Source organism: Coregonus lavaretus (genome assembly GCF_964263955.1).
Source record: "Coregonus lavaretus genome assembly, chromosome: 23".
In the NCBI taxonomy this organism is placed as follows: domain Eukaryota; kingdom Metazoa; phylum Chordata; class Actinopteri; order Salmoniformes; family Salmonidae; genus Coregonus; species Coregonus lavaretus.
In genome coordinates, this window is record NC_140010.1 from 4,435,305 (window position 1) to 4,457,597 (window position 22,293).

The following is a 22,293-nucleotide window of genomic DNA, read 5'->3' on the forward strand; positions in this document are numbered from 1 at the left end:
GGCACATATCCTGTCTTCTCTCGAGTTCCAGGTCTGCCTATGGCAGCCTCTCTTAATATCAAGGCTATGCTCACTGAGTCTGTACATACTCAAGGATTTTCTTCATTTGGGGTCAGTCACAGTGGTCAGGTATTCTCTCTGTTTAGGGCCAGATAGCATTCTAATTTGCTCTGTTTTTTGGTTGATTCCTTCCAGTGTGTCAAATGGTTATCTTTACGCTTTCTCATAATTTGGTTGGGTCTAAATGTGTTTCTGTCCTGGGGCTCTGTGGGGTCTGTTTGTGTTGGTGAACAGAGATCCCCAGAACCAGCTGGCTGATAAAGTAGTCTACAGTACTACTGCCAAGAGATGAGCTACAGGTGTACCTGCCGTAGGAGCCCCTCGAAGCCTACCATTGACTATGTACATACCTAGCGTGCGACAGAGCTCCTTCCTGTGTTAACGTTGTGGTGATGCGGCAGTAGGGAGCTCCTTCCTGTGTTAACGTTGTGGTGATGCGGCAGTAGGGCGCTCCTTCCTGTGTTAACGTTGTGGTGATGCGGCAGTAGGGAGCTCCTTCCTGTGTTAACATTGTGGTGATGCGGCAGTAGGGAGCTCCTCTCCCCCTCAGAGCAGGACTGATCTCTCTGACCTCCTCTTCTCTCTCCCCTGTCCCTCTCAACCCCTTTTTTCCCTTTCCTTCTCTTATCTTTCTTCTGTCACTCTGTTCATCCCTCCCTCCCTCCCTCCCTCCCTCCCTCCCTCCCTCCCTCCCTCCCTCCCCTCCCCCCTCAGGACAGCAGCAGTTCTACAGAGTCCGCTGACCTGACAGGCATCAAAGAGCTGGATGACATCAGTCAGGAAATCGCCCAGCTGCAGAGGTGAGCCCCTCCCCGAACACTAATGCTAGAACACTAACCCCAGAACACTAACCCCAGAACACTAACGCCAGAACACTAACGCCAGAACACTAACGCCAGAACACTAACCCCAGAACACTAACCCCAGAACACTAACCCCAGAACACTAACCCCAGAACACTAACGCCAGAACACTAACCCCAGAACACTAACCCCAGAACACTAACGCCAGAACACTAACGCCAGAACACTAACGCTAGAACACTAACCCCAGAACACTAACCCCAGAACACTAACGCCAGAACACTAACCCCAGAACACTAACCCCAGAACACTAACCCCAGAACACTAACGCTAGAACACTAACCCCAGAACACTAACCCCAGAACACTAACCCCAGAACACTAACCCCAGAACACTAACCCCAGAACACTAACCCCAGAACACTAACCCCAGAACACTAACCCCAGAACACTAACGCCAGAACACTAACGCCAGAACACTAACGCCAGAACACTAACGCCAGAACACTAACCCCAGAACACTAACCCCAGAACACTAATGCTAGAACACTAACCCCCGAACACTAACCCCCGAACACTAACCCCCGAACACTAACCCTAGAACACTAACCCTAACCCCATATTGCTCGGCTGGAGGACATCTTTGTTTGTCATTCCTTTTAACAGCCAGGGGGAGATCTTCTTCGTTGGATTAAATATACTTTTGTTGTCTGTTGTTAATTTACTTTGCGTACAGAATCCTTGCCCAATGACTATCAAGCACAGCCAAAGAAATGAGAAAAGGAAGCTATTCCTAAAGCCATTCCTGTGTTTTGGGACAGACGTTCTCCAGCTCAGCTGATCCTCTGTGTGGTGCCTTGTGGGTTTCCCTGATGTGTGTTCTGTAAACTGTGTCCTCGTCATACTGCCTCTATCTTTTACAGTGGGATACACTTAGGGAACCTGGTGACACAAAGGACTTGTTGCTGTGTGTAGCATTGACTAGGGCAGTGTTTCTCAAGCCATAACTCGCAGATCCCCAGAGACGGCACAGTCATCTGATATCCAAGCACTTGGGGGAGGTAATAACGTACAATTTGACATAATCTCCTTCTCACCTAGCTGTGTGTGTTTGTGTGTGTGTGTGTGTGTGTGTGTGCGCGCGCCCCTACTTGTCCTGCTGTGTGTGTGAATGGTGTTGCAGGGAGAAGTACACTCTGGAGCAGGACATCAGGGACAAGGAGGAAGCCATCAGACAGAAGAACAAGGAAATTCAGGTGAGACACACGGGGAGTCGGGCACCCATTTTATCGATGAATCATTCTTAATGGGGCTAATCCAGGGGAGGGCAACTCTCGTCCTGGAGTGTCTCATGTATCTCTATTGCTGAGGTCTGCGCCGGTCTCCTTCCCTCAGGAGATGCAGGGTGACCTGGACCAGGAGAGCGGTGGTCTGCAGGACCTGGAGGCCCAGAAGCAGGACGCTGAGCAGCAGCTGGAGGAGATGGACCAGCAGAGGAACAAGCTGGAGGGCATGCTGAAAGACGTTCATCGGAAGTGTCAGGACCAGTCCACGCTGGTCAGTCAACAACACACCTATAGGGTCGTGTTCTAGACAGGAACAATTCTGTCCCCAGTTAGAGCTGTGACGGCCGTAGATTTTTGGATGCCAGTTATTGGTCAACCAAATGACTGCGGGTCACCGTGATATCCGTTCCGACTAGCCAATTATAAAAAAATGTTGTACTTGTTTTTATTTTATTCCCCGCTCCTCCGCTCCTGACTGCATGTGCTGCTTCTGCAGGGAGTGGGGTGTTGCCTAGGCAACCGAAGACTCATTTGCTAAAACACCTTGCTTGTTTCAGCAAGGAGCAACACAGTTTCATCACGTTGTAGAGGCCATGTCACAGTAGAAACGGACTGAACCGCACGAATGCCGTCCGTCCTGTCATCAGTCAGATGTTCGTTCCACAAACTGTTTTTTTAAATTTCTATAAAGGTTATTTTATTTCATGATGGTCTTCATCGGTTACTCGGTTACATGGTGATTGTGCCACCCCTAACCCCAGTTATAAAGGCTTGTCTCATCTAATGTATTTATTGTATGACTCCTGTTGCCGTCAGTTAGCAACTGGTTTTTATCTTCTCATTAGGGCCAGGAGTTTTTCCTAAACACTTGGCCCTAGTTTCAGGCTGTCACTAGCGCTTATCGAATTGTCATGGAAATACTACACATGGGACACTCGAAGTCAATCTTAAATGAATCATTGTTTATTGTCAGCGAGCTGGAGAGGTCACAGTCAAACTTAGATGCATAAAGTACCGGTCTGAAGTGAGCTCCCCCGGGGCAGTCCCGTTAGTTCTCTTATATACTGCTTAGACAGACAAGTTATATTTGCGTGATTTAGCTTATTCATCATTCATAATTAATTCATCATTAACGTTTGGTTCATGCATGGGACCGACCAATACTGCTTCATGCATGTGACCGACCAATACTGCTTCATGCATGTGACCGACCAATACTGCTTCATGCATGTGACAGACCAATACTGCTTCATGCATGTGACAGACCAATACTGCTTCATGCATGTGACCGACCAATACTGGTTCATGCATGTGACCGACCAATACTGCTTCATGCATGTGACAGACCAATACTGGTTCATGCATGTGACCGACCAATACTGCTTCATGCATGTGCCTTGACCAATACCTCCCAAGGTTTCTTCTCTCCAAGTTGAGACCTTGAAACTGAGATATCCCTTTTGTAATCAAAACAATGTTCTGGGCGTTCTGCCAAATTGCTCTACTGATAGTGAGGATTCGTTCAATCAGTCACTTGCATGAACACAGAAATTGGTTATTAGAAAAGCACAAACATACAATTTTCCAGCGCAGTATCTTATTTACATAGGATTCCTCTAGCTTGGATAGCAGACCCTTTCTGAGCTGTCTTATGAGTAGTTATTATGACACTTCCTGTCTCTCTCTTTTATTATTCATTTCTTTATTTTCCCCTCTCTCTCTTTCTCTCTCTCATATCTCTTCCTCAACCCTCTCTTTCTTTCCTTCCATTCTACTCTCCTCCTGTCCAGATCTCATCCTTACAGACGCAGATCCACAGCCAGGAGTCTGACCTGCAGAGTCAGGAGGATGAGCTGAGCCGTACCAAGTCTGACCTGAACAAACTGCAGTCGGAGGAGAACCAGCTAGAGCAGAACCTGCTGGCCGGACGCATGCAGCTAGACTCCATCATCAAGTCACTCAAGGCCACCCAGGATGAGATCAACCAGGTACGGTGGGGATAGAGAAATGCTATAGCTCATTGTCATAGACAAATGTTGTATTAAATGAAGGTAGTGTTACGTTTGGAGTAGAATATAACTTTTTTAATGTCCGTCCGGGAAATGGAAATGTTCCTTTTTAATGCTAAATGAAAATGTCCCCATTTTGCTTATACCTTTCTAATGCTTTCAGATCTAGGCAGGGGTTCTTCAACTTTTTCAGCTCAAGAACCAAATGAGAAATTGACCGTTATCCCGTGGCCCAAATCGTCCTACAACGACCCCAATTTAAGAAGAGATTGTGTGTGATTTTATAGATTTATTATCATAACTTGCGACCCACCTCTCACATGCCCAGGGCCCACTTTGGGTCCCCACCCATAGTTTAAGATAACCTGGACTAGAGGGTTGTTTCTGGATGGGACTTTCACAAGAACAGTGTTATTGTTGTAGACTGACAACCCATTGTCCCTGCAGGCTTTTATTAATAAAGTCATACATGTAGGGCTGTGGCTGTCATTACATTTTGGCAGCCGGTCGATTGTCAAGCAAATAACTGCCGGTCTCACGGTAATGTCACGTTCGTTGTGTAAAGGATCGGACCAAGGTGCAGCGTGGTATGCGCACATAGTCGTTTATTTTAATAAACACCGACAAAATAACAAAATCCAACAGAACAGTGAAGTTCAAGAGGCTAAACATCAAACAAGCCAAGCAGAAACAGAAACAAGATCCCACAACATAGGTAGGCAAAATGGCTGCCTAAGTATGATCCCCAATCAGAGACAACGATCGACAGCTGCCTCTGATTGGGAACCACACCCGGCCAACATAGAAATAAATAAATAATAATAATAATAAATAAACTAGATCTCACACCCTGACCAACTCAACTAGAGATCTCAATGTCAGGGCGTGACAGGTAATTGACCATTAATTAACATAAACACATTTAGCATCTCCTGCCTTCCACACTTTTTTTTTATGCAGGCTGCACACACTTCATCAGTCTCTCATTCAGAATTTGACAAGCACTTGATAATGCCTTGAATTTCCTGGCGGCATCCCCCTTGTGTGGCCGTAATGCCCCCTGAAAGAATCCATGCCTTTTGCGGCCAGTGGCCGTTGTGCCCTTGGGCTGAATATAATAATTATAATGTCCTTCTCCCGGCTGCCAATCGCCGTGCTCCGAAGCACCACTCACTCACATGGCTCTCTCAGATATCTCAATTCTTATTAGCCAATGCCCGTCCTTCTCACAGGCATCTCGGCTCCGAAGTAGGCTACAAGTGAAGACAGACGCGTTGAGGACACAACTGAGCCCATCCTTCTTATCCAATTCCGAGGCGCATATTGAAGATGTTAGAAGAACTGTCCACATTTACTTTTCGTCAGCCGACAAGATGAGTAGGCCTAACGAACAGCAAAAGCACCAGCCTATGTCAATCTACTATCCCCCATAGTACAAAAGTTTACCTATTCTATTGGTCAACTTGTCCTTCTGTGCAAGAAATAAACATTCCAAACCTAGTCTGGGACAGTTGTGGGATGCGATAGATCCCAAATTAATACAACCACTAGCATCAAAAAAACGTTTTTAAAAGCATTGAGGCTGATGCAACTGAACAGAACGTTTAGCTTAAAATGTTGACTATTAGGCTATTTCTTCACATTATATTTCTTTAAGGGGCGGCAGGTAGTCTAGTGGTTAAGAGCATTGGGTCAGTAACCGTAAGTTTGCTGGTTAAAATCCCCTAGCCAACTAGGTGAAAATCTGTCGAAGGCACTTAACCCTAATTGCTCCTGTATGTCGCTCTGGATAAGAGCATCTGCTAAATGACTCAAATGTAAAAATGGTAATCAAAAATAAGCGCCGCAATGCGCACGCGGCAGTAGACTATAAGCACGATTGTTCCAAATGCAGTCAATTAGCGGGAAAGCACCTTTCTCAAATGTGATTATGCATGTGATGCTTTATTATAAAAGTGCATTTCTATGGTGAAAATTATCTTCCCCAAACTTGAAACTGCCTACGTATGCCAGTTAGGCTGTACACCGGTTGTAAAGCAGATTAATGTGCTTAATTTTAAGAAGTTATTTGGCCAGTTTAGTTGTGATACAAACCTTAGCTCAGCTGGTAGAGCACGGCGCTTGTAACGCCAAGGTAGTGGGTTCGATCCCCGGGACCACCCATACACCAAAAAAAAAAAAATGTATGCACGCATGACTGTAATTCACTTTGGATAAAAGCGTCTGCTAAATGGCTTATTATTATTATTATTATTATTATTATTATTATTATTATTATTTATTATTATTATCAAAACATATAAGCCTATGGGCTAGGCTACATGAGGTATGCGACTATAATTTTACAAAGTTGAAAGAAAAGAAAAGGCAGCCGCTGTTTCTTGCCTTACTGCACACACTGGGCATCATTCACAAGTAATAAGATATCATTCACAAGTGATAATATATCATTCACAAGTGATAATATATCATTCACAAGTGATAATATATCATTCACAAGTGATAATATATCATTCACAAGTGATAATATATCATTCACAAGTGATAATATATCATTCACAAGTGATAATATATCATTCACAAGTGATAATATATCATTCACAAGTGATAGGCTAATATTGTCACCCATCAGACTATTCTTAATTTAATCTTGTCTTTACCTTTACTAAATAATATATGTGTGGAATTAGTTTTGATTTAGGATGGACCATTATCATGCGCCTGTCTTGGAACAGGGGCAGGGGGAAAAAATACATGGAATCTATGCACTTAAATAGCGAATGGAGGACGCCTTTCCAATGGTTCGTTTTCATGCCAGCCAGGTAGGCTATACTCCTGCTGTAAAGAGAAGCAATGTGCTTAATATTAGGAAAGTTGAGAAATAATTATAGTGGGCCTAGCCTATAGAAAGCTGATAGGATCCTCCTCTTTTTAATAGAGGCCGTCACTCTGTTTTCTCACACAATTGCATAGCCTATAGAAATGTTGCGCAACACGAGCTCATGGGCTCTCATGGGGTGTTTGATTAGATTTTCGAATACATTTGCATTGAAGTCAGAGTGATTAGAGGGACAATAGAGTGCTGAGTACCAGGCAGTTAGCAAGTTTGGTAGCAGCATCAGAGCTTGGAGTAGCCTAATTACCGTGACTAAACGGTCACGGTAATTTGACTGCGGTCATGACTCGTGACTGGCGGTAATACGGTCACCGTAACAGCCCTACATACATACTCTTTTACTACGACAACCAGTGTTACTGTAGACTCACTGACATCCCTTTATCCCTTTAGGCTCGTAGTAAGCTTTCTCAGATCCAGGGCAGTCAACAGGATGTGACGAAGACCATAGAGCAATACAACAACGCTCTGAACGGAATCCACGGCCAGACACATGCTGGCAGCATGACCAACCTGGCAGACATGAGCGAAGTAGGATTCTCAGAGAGGGAGAACGGAGGATTTGGAGCCAGGGTGAGTAGTGTTGTCATGATATCAGGGTCGTGTTCATTAGGCGACTACCTGAACTACCTGAATAAGAAATGCTCATTTTTGTTTTCCGTTGCAAAACATTTAGCTAAGTAGTGCCTTAATTAATATGACCGAAGACTAGAAAGAGCTTGGATATAATGAAATATACACTGAGTGGACAAAACATTAAGAACACCGGCTCTTTCCATGACATAGACTGACCAGGTGAAAGCTACGATCCCTTTTTGATGTCACTTGTTCAATCCACTTCAATCAGGGGAGGAGACGGGTTAAAGAAGGATTTTTAAGCTTTCAGACAATTGAGACATGGATTGTGTATGTGTGCCATTCAGAGAGGGTGAATGGGTAAGACAAAATATTTAAGTGCCCTTTTAATAGGGTATGGTAGTAGGTGCCAGGCCCACCGGTTTGTGTCAAGAACGGCAACGCTGCTTGGTTTTTCACGCTCAATAGTTTCCTGTGTGTGACAAGAATGGCCCACCACCCGAAGGACATCCAACCAACTTGACACAACTGTGGGAAGCATTGGAGTCAACATGGGCCAGCATCCCTGTGGAACGCTTTCGACACCATGCCCCGATGAATTGAGGCTGTATTGAGGGAAAAGGTGGGGGGTGCAACTCCAAATTGGGAAGGTGTTCTTAATGTTTTCTACACTCCTGTGTATATTATATTCCCTGCTATTCATGTGGAGCTCTCACTTTGTGTTTAGTGTGACCTCACTTCCTGTTGCTCACACCTGACATAGTTGGTACCTTTTTTATTTAATGCTCATTATGTTAGTGATTACAAGAAGAAGCGTCTCCATTCAGTTCCGCTTGGTAAAGCTTTATTGTCCCAACATTGGGCAATCTAGTTGATTTTGAATGGAAATGGAGAATCTTTTATCTTTTGTCAAAAAACTTTTTTTTCCCAGGAGGACTCTTTCAAATCGAAGATAGCCATGTTCAGCAGCAACAAATCAACACCAGAGCCCCTTCCTGCAGCAGACCCCTTCCAGACAGAGGACCCCTTCAAATCAGACCCCTTCAAAGGTAACTTTAAAAGTATATTATACCATATGAATGTTTATGCAAAATAGTTTGTGTTATCAGAACCATATTGTTGCAACAATTCTGGAATGATTCAAATTCCATGGCTAGGACTGTATGTTCCAGAGGCTATGAGGTTCTATTCCTTTATTAAAACGCTTGTGGTCATACGCACATGTGCTTGGCTAATGAAGTATACCTGAACAGAGCAGAAAGGCCTCCTCATGGTATATGCTCCATATCACCACCGTTAATGACAATGTTTCCATCCACAAGGATCTTGGTCACGTTTTGTCTCAATCCTCTCAGATCCATTTGGAGCAGATGATCCCTTCAAAGAGTCTGATCCATTCAAGGGTGCTTCCTCAGACTTCTTCAAGAAAACGACCGATCTGTTCGCCTCAGCAGATCCCTTCAGTAGAAAACCTACTCCCCCCATCAAGGTAATACATGTTGAATTACTGACAGAATTATTTAATATATTATTTTCAATGTTTATTTTTTATTTTTTACAGTATGTCATATTTGAATACATTATATTGAATTATATTGTATGTAATTTTTATCATATTTATTGAATATATTGGTATTGAAATGACATCCTGTTTTCAGTTGAATGAATGTATCTCGATGGAGTTGATCTTAATGGTACTTCTCCTCATGTCTGTGTCTCAGCCCGGTGGCAGTCTGTCTGGTAGCAGGGATCTCTTGACCTCCCACAGCCCCAAGCCTACAGGTACCTCTCCTATGCATTACACAACCTCTTTTACACACACACACACACACACACACACACACACACACACACACACACACACATATATATATATATATATATATATATATATATATATATATATATATATATATATATATATATATATATATATATATACACACACACAGTGGAGAAAAAAAGTATTTAGTCAGCCACCAATTGTGCAAGTTCTCCTACTTAAAAAGATGAGAGAGGCCTGTAATTTTCATCATAGGTACACGTCAACTATGACAGACAAAATGAGAAAAAAAAATCCAGAAAATCACATTGTAGGATTTGTAATGAATTTATTTGCAAATTATGGTGGAAAATAAGTATTTGGTCAATAACAAAAGTTTCTCAATACTTTGTTATATACCCTTTGTTGGCAATGACACAGGTCAAACGTTTTCTGTAAGTCTTCACAAGGTTTTCACACACTGTTGCTGGTATTTTGGCCCATTCCTCCATGCAGATCTCCTCTAGAGCAGTGATGTTTTGGGGCTGTCGCTGGGCAACACAGACTTTCAACTCCCTCCAAAGATTTTCTATGGGGTTGAGATTTGGAGACTGGCTAGGCCACTCCAGGACCTTGAAATGCTTTTTACGAAGCCACTCCTTCGTTGCCCGGGCGGTGTGTTTGGGATCATTGTCATGCTGAAAGACCCAGCCACGTTTAATCTTCAATGCCCTTGCTGATGGAAGGAGGTTTTCACTCAAAATCTCACGATATATGGCCCCATTCATTCTTTCCTTTACACAGATTAGTCGTCCTGGTCCCTTTGCAGAAAAACAGCCCCAAAGCATGATGTTTCCACCCCCATGCTTCACAGTAGGTATGGTGTTCTTTGGATGCAACTCAGCATTCTTTGTCCTCCAAACACGACGAGTTGAGTTTTTACCAAAAAGTTATATTTTGGTTTCATCTGACATTCTCCCAATCCTCTTCTGGATCATCCAAATGCACTCTAGCAAACTTCAGACGGGCCTGGACATGTACTGGCTTAAGCAGGGGGACACGTCTGGCACTGCAGGATTTGTGTCCCTGGCGGCGTAGTGTGTTACTGATGGTAGGCTTTGTCACTTTGGTCCCAGCTCTCTGCAGGTCATTCACTAGGTCCCCCCGTGTGGTTCTGGGATTTTTGCTCACCATTCTTGTGATCATTTTGACCCCACGGGGTGAGATCTTGCGTGGAGCCCCAGATCGAGGGAGATTATCAGTGGTCTTGTATGTCTTCCATTTCCTAATAATTGCTCCCACAGTTGATTTCTTCAAACCAAGCTGCTTACCTATTGCAGATTCAGTCTTCCCAGCCTGGTGCAGGTCTACAATTTTGTTTCTGGTGTCCTTTGACAGCTCTTTGGTTTTGGCCATAGTGGAGTTTGGAGTGTGACTGTTTGAGGTTGTGGACAGGTGTATTTTATACTGATAACAAGTTCAAACAGGTGCCATTAATACAGGTAACGAGTGGAGGACAGAGGAGCCTCTTAAAGAAGAAGTTACAGGTCTGTGAGAGCCCGAAATCTTGCTTGTTTGTAGGTGACCAAATACTTATTTTCCACCATAATTTGCAAATAAATTCATAAAAAATCCTATAATGTGATTTTCTGGATATTTTTTTCTCAATTTGTCTGTCATAGTTGACGTGTACCTATGATGAAAATTACAGGCCTCTCTCATCTTTTTAAGTGGGAGAACTTGCACAATTGGTGGCTGACTAAATACTTTTTTTCCCCACTGTGTGTGTATATATATATATATATATATATATATATATATATATATATATATATATATATATATATATATATATATATATATATATATATACACACACACATACACACGAACATACACACACACACACACACACACTTGCTATTTTTGTATCTACATTTGAATTACTGTTTTTAGTCAGTGTAGTTGCACTCAAGATACTTTAGCTGTAACGGTCAAGTAACATTTAGAGTTGAGAAAAACTCTGTATATCACTAAGAGAGATAGAAAGTCAGTTGAATTGTGCTAGACTTCTGAAGAAAAGCCCTCATTCACTGCTGCCCAGGTGACGTGTTCCGGCACGTTTAGACATTATTTCTGGGCATTAGTTTGTGGAATACGATTTCAACTCACTGTAATTTCATATTTTCCTGGCTGAGGTCTATATTTAGTAGGATACCTACGTATTTAACTGCTGGCCAACTAAAAATAACCCTGGAAAAACAGGAGTTGCAGTGGGGGCCAAACATAACAGAAACTGTGTGTGTGTGTGTGTGTGTGTGCGCGTGTGTGTGCATGTGTGACTGGAAACAGCACACCAGAACTCTCGCACCACTGCTTTAACCAATTCAGCTCTCCTACTCCCCCCTCTCCTCCTCTCCTACTCCCCCCTCTCCTCCTCTCCTACTCCCCCCTCTCCTCCTCTCCTACTCCCCCCTCTCCTCCTCTCCTACTCCCCCCTCTCCTCCTCCTACTTCCCCCTCTCCTCCTCTCCTACTCCCCCCTCTCCTCCTCTCCTACTCCCTCCTCTCCTCCTCCTACTCCCCCCTCTCCTCCTCTCCTCTCCTCCTCCCCCCTCTCCTCCTCTCCATCCCCTGTTCATTCCATTCATCCTCTGCTATTGAACTGCAGGGCCTTTATGCCTTAGTCACTGAGAGAGGAGGAAGTTGGTTTAAATTAGGGCTAACACTCCTACGCACCGGTGAAACGACACCCCTCCACAGGAATAAGGGCTACACTGTGGGGGAGACTTAGAGCTATGCCACGAGAAGGAAAACGCTGCGTAACACACATCAATGTGCCTCTTCATCGTCACAGTCACACACACACAGTCTCAAGTCGAAACAGAGTCGTTTCATGCCATTTCAGCAAGCCCATGACACTCACCATCTCAGAATATATTCTGAAATTGTTTCCGTAGTTAGAATCGGGTAAGATTGGCATTCCTAAAACATTATTTTGATGAAATGTAATTTTATTTCTGACAAATTAAGCTAATTGTTTGCACCCAAATTGGCCATTTTTTAGTTTATAGGATTCAGATAATATTCAATAAATATAGTGCCCAGAATCCGATTTGGACCAAACTTCTTCCTACCAATGAATAAGACATGAGGAATCCCAAAAGATGGGGTGTGGGGGTTCCACCCACGGAACCCCCACACCCCATGCCAATCCCACCTCAACAACCAGTACACAGTATCAGTTCTCTTTGTTTGACGAGTAGCATGAAGCTGCTGCTTGGCGCATTGCTTCTTCATACTATGTAATGTATTCCCTGTGAATCTGTTGATGTTTTTTTTTTCCCCCCCTGTTCAGAGAAATTAGTATTTGATGTGGCTTGCATTATTTACTGTAAAGTAGTGTGAAAGTACCAGGTTTTGATCACTAGATGCCACTGTTCCTGCTATACCGGCACACTCTTTTATCCATTTTGCTGGTCTCTTGTGTTTATTAAATAGATCACAACATTTCCTTTGCAATTTTGGGTAGAAAAACCAATAGATTTGGCTCATGATGAAAATACATTGTGTGGTCATCCTCACAATTCAAGCCACTCCTCCATGAAAGCGATTCAGTTTGTCCTAATAGCAACCTAATGCTTCAACCTTTATTTACAAAAGTATTCAGATCCTTTGCTATGGGACTCGAAATTGAGCTGAGATGCATTCTGTTTCCATTGATCATCCTTGAGATGTTTCTACAACTTGATTCGAGTCCACCAGTGGTAAATTCAATTGATTGGACATGATTTGGAAAGGCACACACCTGTAAATATAAGGTCCCACAGTTGACGGTGCATGTCAGAGCAAAAACCAAGCCATGAGGTCAAAGGAATTGTCCGCGGAGCTCCGAGACAGGATTGTGTTGAGGCACAGATCTGGGGAAGGGTACCAAAAAAATTCTGCAGCATTGAAGGTCTCCAAGAACACAGTGGCCTCCATCAATCTTAAATGGAAGAAGTTTGGAACCACCAAGACTCTTCCTAGAGCTGGCCGCCTGGCCAAACTGAGCAATCGGGGGGTAACGGCCTTGGTCAGGGAGATGACCAATCACTCTGGCAGAGCTCCAGAGGTCCTCTTTGAAGATGGGAGAACCTTCCAGAAGGACAACCATCTCTGCAACATTCCACCAATCAGGCCTTTATGGTAGAGTTACAGACAGAAGCCATTCCTCAGTAAAATGCACATGACATCCCCCTTGGAGTTTGCCAAAAGACACCTAAAGGACTCTCAGACCATGAGAAACAAGATTCTCTGGTCTGATGAAACCAAGATTGAACTCTTTAGCCTGAATGCCAAGCGTCACGTCTGGAGAATCCCTACGGTGAGGCATGGTGGTGGCAGAATCATGCTGTGGGGATGTTTTTCAGCGGCAGGAACTGGGAGACTAGTCATAATCGAGGGAAAGATGAACGGAGCGAGGTACAGCGATATCCTTGATGAAAACCTGCTCCACAGCACTCAGGACCTCAGACTGGGGGCGACGGTTCACTTTCCAACAGGACAACGACCCTAACCACTCAGCCAAAACAACGCTGGAGTGGCTTCTGGACAAGTCTCTGAATGTCCTTGAGTGGCCCAGCCAGAGCCCAGACGAACCCGATCGAACGTCATCTTGAGAGACCTGAAAATAGCTGTGCAGCGATGCTCCCCATCCAACTTGACAGAGCTTGAGAGGATCTGCAGAAAAGAATGGGAGAAACTCCCCAAATACAGGTGTGCCAAGCTTGTAGCGTCATACCCAAGAAGACTCAAGGCTGTAATCGCTGCCAAAGGTGCTTCAACAAAATACTGAGTAAAGGGTCTGAATACTTATGTAAATGTGATATTTCAGTTTTGTATTTCTAATACATTTGCAAAAATGTCTAAAAACCTGTTTTTGCTTTGTCATTATGGGGTATTGTGTGTAGAATGATGAGGAAAAAAACTATTTAATACATTTTAGAATAAGGCTGTAACGTAACAAAATGTGGAAAAAGTCAAGGGGCCTGAATACTTTCCAAATGCACTGTATATTTCAACAGAATGTTTCAGGAACGCTAATCATATCCGTTACTAACTACAGAAACCATTTCAGAACAATCTGAGATGGCGGGTGTCAGTCCTTTTCTTGTGCTTTTTGAGGAGGAACGACCCAACAAACAAATATTTTGTTACAATGGTTTATACATTTTTCTGAAACCTCTCTGAAATGTATTTGATAAGTCAAAAAGGCATACAGCAGTGTTGGAAAACAACTCCACAGTACTGCTACCACGGTGCTGCTCACGGCAACCCACCTCAGTGCTGCTCACAGTAACCCACCACGTTGCTGCTCACAGTAACCCAGCTCAGTGCTGCTCACAGTAACCCACCACAGTGCTGCTCACAGTAACCCACCACGGTGCTGCTCACAGTAACCCACCACGGTGCTGCTCACAGTAACCCACCACGGTGCTGCTCACAGTAACCCACCACGGTGCTGCTCACAGTAACCCACCATGGTGCTGCTCACAGTAACCCACCACGGTGCTGCTCACAGTAACCCACCACGGTGCTGCTCACAGTAACCCACCTCGGTGCTGCTCACAGTAACCCACCTCGGTGCTGCTCACAGTAACCCACCACGGTGCTGCTCACAATAACCCACCTCGGTGCTGCTCACAGTAACCCACCTCGGTGCTGCTCACAATAACCCACCACGGTGCTGCTCACAATAACCCACCTCGGTGCTGCTCACAATAACCCACCTCGGTGCTGCTCACAGTAACCCACCTCGGTGCTGCTCACAGTAACCCACCACGGTGCTGCTCACAGTAACCCAGCTCGGTGCTGCTCACAGCAACCCACCACAGTGCTGCTCACAGTAACCCACCTCGGTGCTGCTCACAGTAACCCACCTCGGTGCTGCTCACAGTAACCCACCTCGGTGCTGCTCACAGTAACCCACCTCGGTGCTGCTCACAGTAACCCACCTCGGTGCTGCTCACAGTAACCCACCTCGGTGCTGCTCACAGTAACCCACCACGGTGCTGCTCACAGTAATCCAGCTCGGTGCTGCTCACAGCAACCCACCACAGTGCTGCTCACAGTAACCCACCTCGGTGCTGCTCACAGTAACCCACCTCGGTGCTGCTCACAGTAACCCACCTCGGTGCTGCTCACAGTAACCCACCTCGGTGCTGCTCACAGTAACCCACCTCGGTGCTGCTCACAGTAACCCACCTCGGTGCTGCTCACAGTAACCCACCTCGGTGCTGCTCACAGTAACCCACCTCGGTGCTGCTCACAGCAACCCACCTCGGTGCTGCTCACAGCAACCCACCTCGGTGCTGCTCACAGCAACCCACCTCGGTGCTGCTCACAGCAACCCACCTCGGTGCTGCTCACAGCAACCCACCTCGGTGCTGCTCACAGCAACCCACCTCGGTGCTGCTCACAGCAACCCACCTCGGTGCTGCTCACAGCAACCCACCTCGGTGCTGCTCACAGCAACCCACCTCGGTGCTGCTCACAGTAACCCACCTCGGTGCTGCTCACAGTAACCCACCTCGGTGCTGCTCACAGCAACCCACCTCGGTGCTGCTCACAGTAACCCAGCTTAGTTCTGTAAGTAGTTAATCAGATGCATACATCAGTCTTCAAGCTCTACTTTTCAGGTTTGGAAAGTCCTAGAAAATGAAGCAGTCACACCACTGGATTCTCTCTGTGTGGTTTCCCAGGCAGCTTCAGTAGCTAGTTTGTTCCCTAGATGTTTCCATATTAAGTGTGTTTGGTTGTTTTCTTAAGTGTTTTTATGGTTGTGGTGTTGTTCTGTTGTAGATGGTTTCGGAACAGTGGACCCTTTCGGTGGCAACGCTTTTGGAGGAAAAGGTGGATTCGCAGACTTCAGTCAAATGTCCCACAAGGTAGGTTACAGGGGAGCGTTGTAGATGTAAATAATATAGAAGTACTATTCCCATATTAATAAAATAACTGACATTGATATGATATTTATTTCCCCCCTGAATCCACGGAGGCCTTGCAGTAAACCCACTGTCTGACTGTCAAGGCAACGAGATGTAGGCTCGTAACAAAATGCTGGTGTATAATACCTCTGTTTTTAAAACTTCATTTTGGATGTTTTTGTCTTTATTCTGGCGTTGTGAGCAGAAGCCAAGCAACCCTGCGCTGCCACCCAAGAACGTGCCTAACAGACCTGCACCTCCATATGGTAGGTGTGCGTGCGTGTGTGTGTGTGTGTGTGTGTGAGCGAGCACTCATGCACACGTTTCTGTGCTCACACTAATATGAGAAGGAACTCAATGTGATTGTACTTATAAAACACAGTTCTTCCCTAGTCAGCAAAAAAAACAAGAGAAACTCTTGTTACATCAAAGGACCAGAACAGAAACTCTGAAAACTGATGCATAGAGGCTAACTTTTAAAACACCTTTCTAGGGGTAATACCACAATGCTAAAATAGACGCTTATATTATTAAATCTGTTATTTCTAATTCATTTTCTTAAAAAAAAAAAAAAAAAAACATCTAAGTACTGTAGTCTTGTTTTATTGTTTCTGTGTCTCAAGTGACACCCTAATCCCTACATAGTGCCGCTACTTTTGACCAGAGCCGTGTGGTACGTAGCCTGTGAGTGTCCTCTGGAAAATGTTAGTTAGTTAGAAGGAGGAGAGGTTGGGGTAAGTGACCGTTTGTAGCATCAGTTTTTCAGAACGACTCATTTGTGTTCTAACACTGTCTTATTAAACTTGTGAGAGCGTGTGTGTGAGAGCGTGTGTGTGTGAGAGCGTGTGTGTGTGAGAGCGTGTGTGTGAGAGAGCGTGTGTGTGTGTGTGTGAGAACGTGTGTGTGTGAGAGCGTGTGTGTGTGAGAGCGTGTGTGTGTGTGTGAGAGCGTGTGTGTGTGTGAGAGCGTGTGTGTGTGTGAGAGCGTGTGTGTGTGTGTGTGTGAGCGTGTGTGTGTGTGTGTGTGAGCGTGTGTGTGTGTGTGTGAGCGTTTGTGTGAGAGCGTGTGTGTGAGAGCGTGTGTGTGTGAGAGCGTGTGTGTGTGAGAGCGTGTGTGTGTGAGAGCGTGTGTGTGTGAGAGCGTGTGTGTGAGAGCGTGTGTGTGAGAGCGTGTGTGTGTGAGCGTGTGTGTGTGAGCGTGTGTGAGCGTGTGTGTGTGAGAGCGTGTGTGAGTGAGCGTGTGTGTGAGAGCGTGTGTGTATGTGAGAGCGTGTGTGTGAGAGCGTGTGTGTGAGAGCGTGTGTGTGAGAGCGTGTGTGTGAGAGCGTGTGTGTGTGTGAGAGCGTGTGTGTGTGTGAGAGCGTGTGTGTGTGTGAGAGCGTGTGTGTGTGTGTGAGAGCGTGTGTGTGTGTGAGAGCGTGTGTGTGTGAGAGCGTGTGTGTGTGAGAGCGTGTGTGTGTGAGAGCGTGTGTGTGTGAGAGCGTGTGTGTGTGAGAGCGTGTGTGTGAGAGCGTGTGTGTGAGAGCGTGTGTGTGTGAGCGTGTGTGTGTGAGCGTGTGTGAGCGTGTGTGTGTGAGAGCGTGTGTGAGTGAGCGTGTGTGTGAGAGCGTGTGTGTATGTGAGAGCGTGTGTGTGAGAGCGTGTGTGTGAGAGCGTGTGTGTGAGAGCGTGTGTGTGTGTGAGAGCGTGTGTGTGTGTGAGAGCGTGTGTGTGTGTGAGAGCGTGTGTGTGTGTGTGAGAGCGTGTGTGTGTGTGTGAGAGCGTGTGTGTGTGTGTGAGAGCGTGTGTGTGTGTGTGAGAGCGTGTGTGTGTGTGTGAGAGCGTGTGTGTGTGTGTGAGAGCGTGTGTGTGTGTGTGAGAGCGTGTGTGTGTGTGTGAGAGCGTGTGTGTGTGTGTGAGAGCGTGTGTGTGTGTGTGTGAGAGCGTGTGTGTGTGTGTGAGAGCGTGTGTGTGTGTGTGAGAGCGTGTGTGTGTGAGAGCGTGTGTGTGTGAGAGCGTGTGTGTGTGTGTGTGAGAGCGTGTGTGTGTGTGTGTGAGAGCGTGTGTGTGTGAGAGCGTGTGTGTGTGAGAGCGTGTGTGTGTGAGAGCGTGTGTGTGTGTGTGAGAGCGTGTGTGTGTGTGTGAGCGTGTGTGTGTGTGTGAGAGCGTGTGTGTGTGTGAGAGCGTGTGTGTGTGTGAGAGCGTGTGTGTGTGAGAGCGTGTGTGTGTGAGAGCGTGTGTGTGAGAGCGTGTGTGTGTGAGCGTGTGTGAGCGTGTGTGTGTGAGAGCGTGTGTGTGTGAGAGCGTGCGTGTGTGTGTGAGAGCGTGTGTGTGTGTGTGTGTGAGAGCGTGTGTGTGTGAGCGCGTGTGTGTGTGAGCGCGTGTGTGTGAGCGCGTGTGTGTGAGCGCGTGTGTGTGAGCGCGTGTGTGTGAGCGCGTGTGTGTGAGCGCGTGTGTGTGAGCGCGTGTGTGTGAGCGTGTGTGTGTGAGCGTGTGTGTGTGTGAGCGTGTGTGTGTGAGAGCGTGTGTGTGTGATAGCGTGTGTGTGATAGCGTGTGTGTGAGAGCGTGTGTGAGAGCGTGTGTGTGTGTGAGAGCGTGTGTGTGTGAGAGCGTGTGTGTGTGAGAGCGTGTGTGTGTGATAGCGTGTGTGTGAGAGCGTGTGTGTGTGTGTGTGAGCGTGTGTGAGCTCCTTGTTAGTACTTCTCCTTTTCTCTCCTTCTCTGTGTGGTTGTGTTCTGAGGGTGCAGAACCCTCCGTTTCTTCTTCTTTTGGAGTAGCTGGTAAACAGGAAAGCTGTTGGAACAGATAAGGTCTGTTTTTGCTTGAGCACAGACTGATTACTTTGATTGTATTGTTTACCATCCAAATCAGGTGTCCAGAGTAAGATATGAATTAACCAGTGGTCAGAAAATATGACAATTTTAGTAGTGAGGTAATGGACACTGGGTAGTTTGAATGGTCAAACTGTCTGTCAAAGTTAGGCTGCCAGCAGGTCAAAGTTAGGCTGCCAGCAGGTCAAAGGTCAACAGAAAGTTGCGCAAAAGCTGGAAGTGTGTGTGGTCTGCCCTCATCTACCTCAGTGTGTGGTCTGCCCACATCTCCCTCAGTGTGTGTGTGTGTGTTCTGGTTGACACGGGAGTGAAAATTCAGTCCTGTCCCGTCTTGTCCTGTCAATGTTTTTCTATAACCCCGGAACTTTCCTGTCCCTTCCCGAGAAAAATCACTCCCGTCCCGTGCTCATTCCTGCGCACAGAAATATGTAGGCTATTGTGTTTGTTTAGGAAGTATTTAAAATAATTTCAGTAATGCAATATGCGACTGTGATATGTGGTTGTCTTACCTATTGGAGTTAAATGGACTGACTTTAGGTCTAAGTAGCTGGATAAGTGTATTCTAGATCATTAAGGCTGGAGGATGAGGACAAAGACCACAGCAGGTAGGTCTGCTCAACACAGCACCGGCAGAAATCTGTAGCCTACAGCACCGGCAGAAATCTGTAGCCTACAGCACAGCACCGGCAGAAATCTGTAGCCTACAGCACAGCACCGGCAGAAATCTGTAGCCTACAGCACAGCACCGGCAGAAATCTGTAGGCTACAGCACAGCACCGGCAGAAATCTGTAGGCTACAGCACAGCACCGGCAGAAATCCTTAGCCTACAGCACCGGCAGAAATCTGTAGCCTACAGCACTGAGCACATAACACTGTAGCCTACAGCTGAGCACTGAGCACATAACAATGTAGCCTACAGCTGAGCACTGAGCACATAACACTGTAGCCTACAGCACTGAGCACATAACACTGTAGCCTACAGCTGAGCACTGAGCACATAACACTGTAGCCTACAGCTGAGCACTGAGCACATAGGAACATTTACAACACATTAACATTTACAACATGAACATAAAAAAAAACCTGAGCGGCAGGACTGCATAGGCTAAGTCAACCTATTTATATTTCACGCTTCACCTTAGATATCACAGGTTTTGTTAAATACATAAACAATTGGGCTTGACAGTAAAGTTGTTAGGAGTAGAGCAGCTATGCCGCTTCATGCTTCTTGTCCCGCTCTCTGGTTGGTAGACTATTTGATTAAAACGCAGCATTTTTTACAATCTGCATACTCGCTTCCTTCCTTGTAAAAGACAACTCCATCAAATGTAGCTAAAACATCGCTCTTTCCTTGGCTCTAATGTTAATGTTCGTGATGGGTCCTTGGCTGCAACAAGACGTTGCAATTCCTTGAAGGCTTCATCATTTAGCCTACTGACGTAGTTTGGCATCTGACTCTGAGGTAGCCTAGTGACTGGCAACAACTGGAGCGAGGCGCGAGTGAGCCGACGGGAGGGGGGAAATCACCATTTACTTTGTATTTATTTGTATTAAGTAAAATTTATTAGGCTACAGCTGTTGTTTTTATGAAATGCTCCACACATGACATATTTCCACCCCAAAAACTCAGTTTATAACTATTCCTGTACTGCCCGTTCCTGTAGACTGTTGATCCTGTCCCGAACTTGACTCCCATTCCTGCCAGAATCCCGCAAGACCCGTGTCAACCTCTACGACCGACATCTCCCTGTATGTGTGTGTTCTGCCCACATCTCCAACAGTGTGTGCCCTGTGTCTCTCTTCCTCTGTGACCTCTCTCACTCTCCTAGCAGCAGCCACAGTCCAGATGTGGTGGTGGTGTCAACTGTTCACCCTCGCTCGCCTCTCTTTCGCCTCTCCTCTCTCTCTCTCGCTCTCTCATGCCTCTCGCTCAGTAAAATGTCAAACAATGTCAAAAGTACACAAATAATTAAAATGTTTTTAAAAAGTACAACGAATCCAATTAAAAACCCAACTAACGCTGTATAAGGAGCCGAGTAAACACTCCATGGCTCGGGTGACTGAGGTTCTTAATGATCTTCTTGGCCTTCCTTTGACACCGTGTGCTGTAAATGTCCTGGAGGGCAGGCAGCGAGCCTCTGATGATGTGTTGGTCTGACAGCACCACCGTCTGGAGAGCCTTGTGGTTGAGGGCGTTGCAGTTGCTGTACCAGGCGGTGATGCAGCCCGACAGAATGCTCTCAGTGGTGCATCTGTAGAAGTTTGTGAGGGTCTTAGGGGCCATGGCAAATTTCTTCAGCTGCCTAAAGTTATAGAGGCGCTGGTTGATTTCAGGTCCTCAGTTATGTGTATGCCGAGGAACTTTTGTCCCTAACCACTGGTGCCCCGTCGATGAAGATAGGGGCGTGCTCCCTCTTCTGTCTCCTGTAGTCCACGATCAGCACCTTCGTTTTGTTGACATTGAGGGAGAGGTTAATTTCCTGGCACCACTCCAACAGGGCTCTCACCTCCTCCCTGTAGGCTGTCTCGTCGTTGTTGGTAATCAGGCCTACCACTGTCGTGTCGTCAGCGAACTTGATTATTGAGTTGCAGTCATGGGTGAACTGGGAGTACAGGAGGGGACTAAGCACGCACCCCTGTGGGGCCCCTGTGTTGAGGATCAGCGTGGCGGTGGTGTTGTTTCCTTCAGGAAGTCCAGGACCCAGTTCCACAGGGAGGAGTTCAGACCCAGGACCCTGAGCTTAGTGATGAGCTTGGAGGGCACAATGGTGTTAAAAGCTGAGCTATAGTCGATGAACAGCATTCTCACATAGGTAGTCCTGTTGTCCAGGTGGGATAGGGCAGTGTGTAGTGCAACAGCGATTGCATCGCCCATGGATCTGTTGGGGCGGTATACAAATTGAAGTGGGTCAAGGGTGTCGGGTATGGTGGAGGTGATGTGGTCCTTGACTAGCCTTTCAAAGCACTTCATCATGACAGAAGTGAGTGCTCGTGTGCTACTGGGCGATAGACAGTTCAGTGACCTGAGCTTGCTTGTGTACAGGAACATTGGTGGCCATCTTGAAGCGAGTGGGGATGACAGGCTGGTGCTGGCGCGTCAACTATTCAGCCTCTATCTCTGAG

The 22,293-nt window shown here is 46.1% G+C and overlaps 1 protein-coding gene across 4 annotated transcripts in view; it reads left to right on the forward strand.

Moving 5' to 3' along the window:
• The window catches only part of LOC311150626 (epidermal growth factor receptor substrate 15-like 1), a 45,778-nt gene that overhangs the window by 16,427 nt on the left and 7,058 nt on the right, over positions 1-22,293 (forward strand). For all 4 annotated transcript variants that reach the window (XM_084188113.1, XM_084188114.1, XM_084188112.1 and 1 more), the window contains exons 12-21: positions 775-860; positions 2,046-2,118; positions 2,258-2,419; positions 3,939-4,136; positions 7,447-7,626; positions 8,561-8,678; positions 8,985-9,118; positions 9,351-9,411; positions 16,234-16,319; positions 16,564-16,624. In XM_084188113.1, the coding sequence (XP_084044239.1) occupies positions 775-860; positions 2,046-2,118; positions 2,258-2,419; positions 3,939-4,136; positions 7,447-7,626; positions 8,561-8,678; positions 8,985-9,118; positions 9,351-9,411; positions 16,234-16,319; positions 16,564-16,624 (1,159 nt within the window). The remainder of the gene's footprint in view (positions 1-774; positions 861-2,045; positions 2,119-2,257; positions 2,420-3,938; positions 4,137-7,446; positions 7,627-8,560; positions 8,679-8,984; positions 9,119-9,350; positions 9,412-16,233; positions 16,320-16,563; positions 16,625-22,293) is intronic.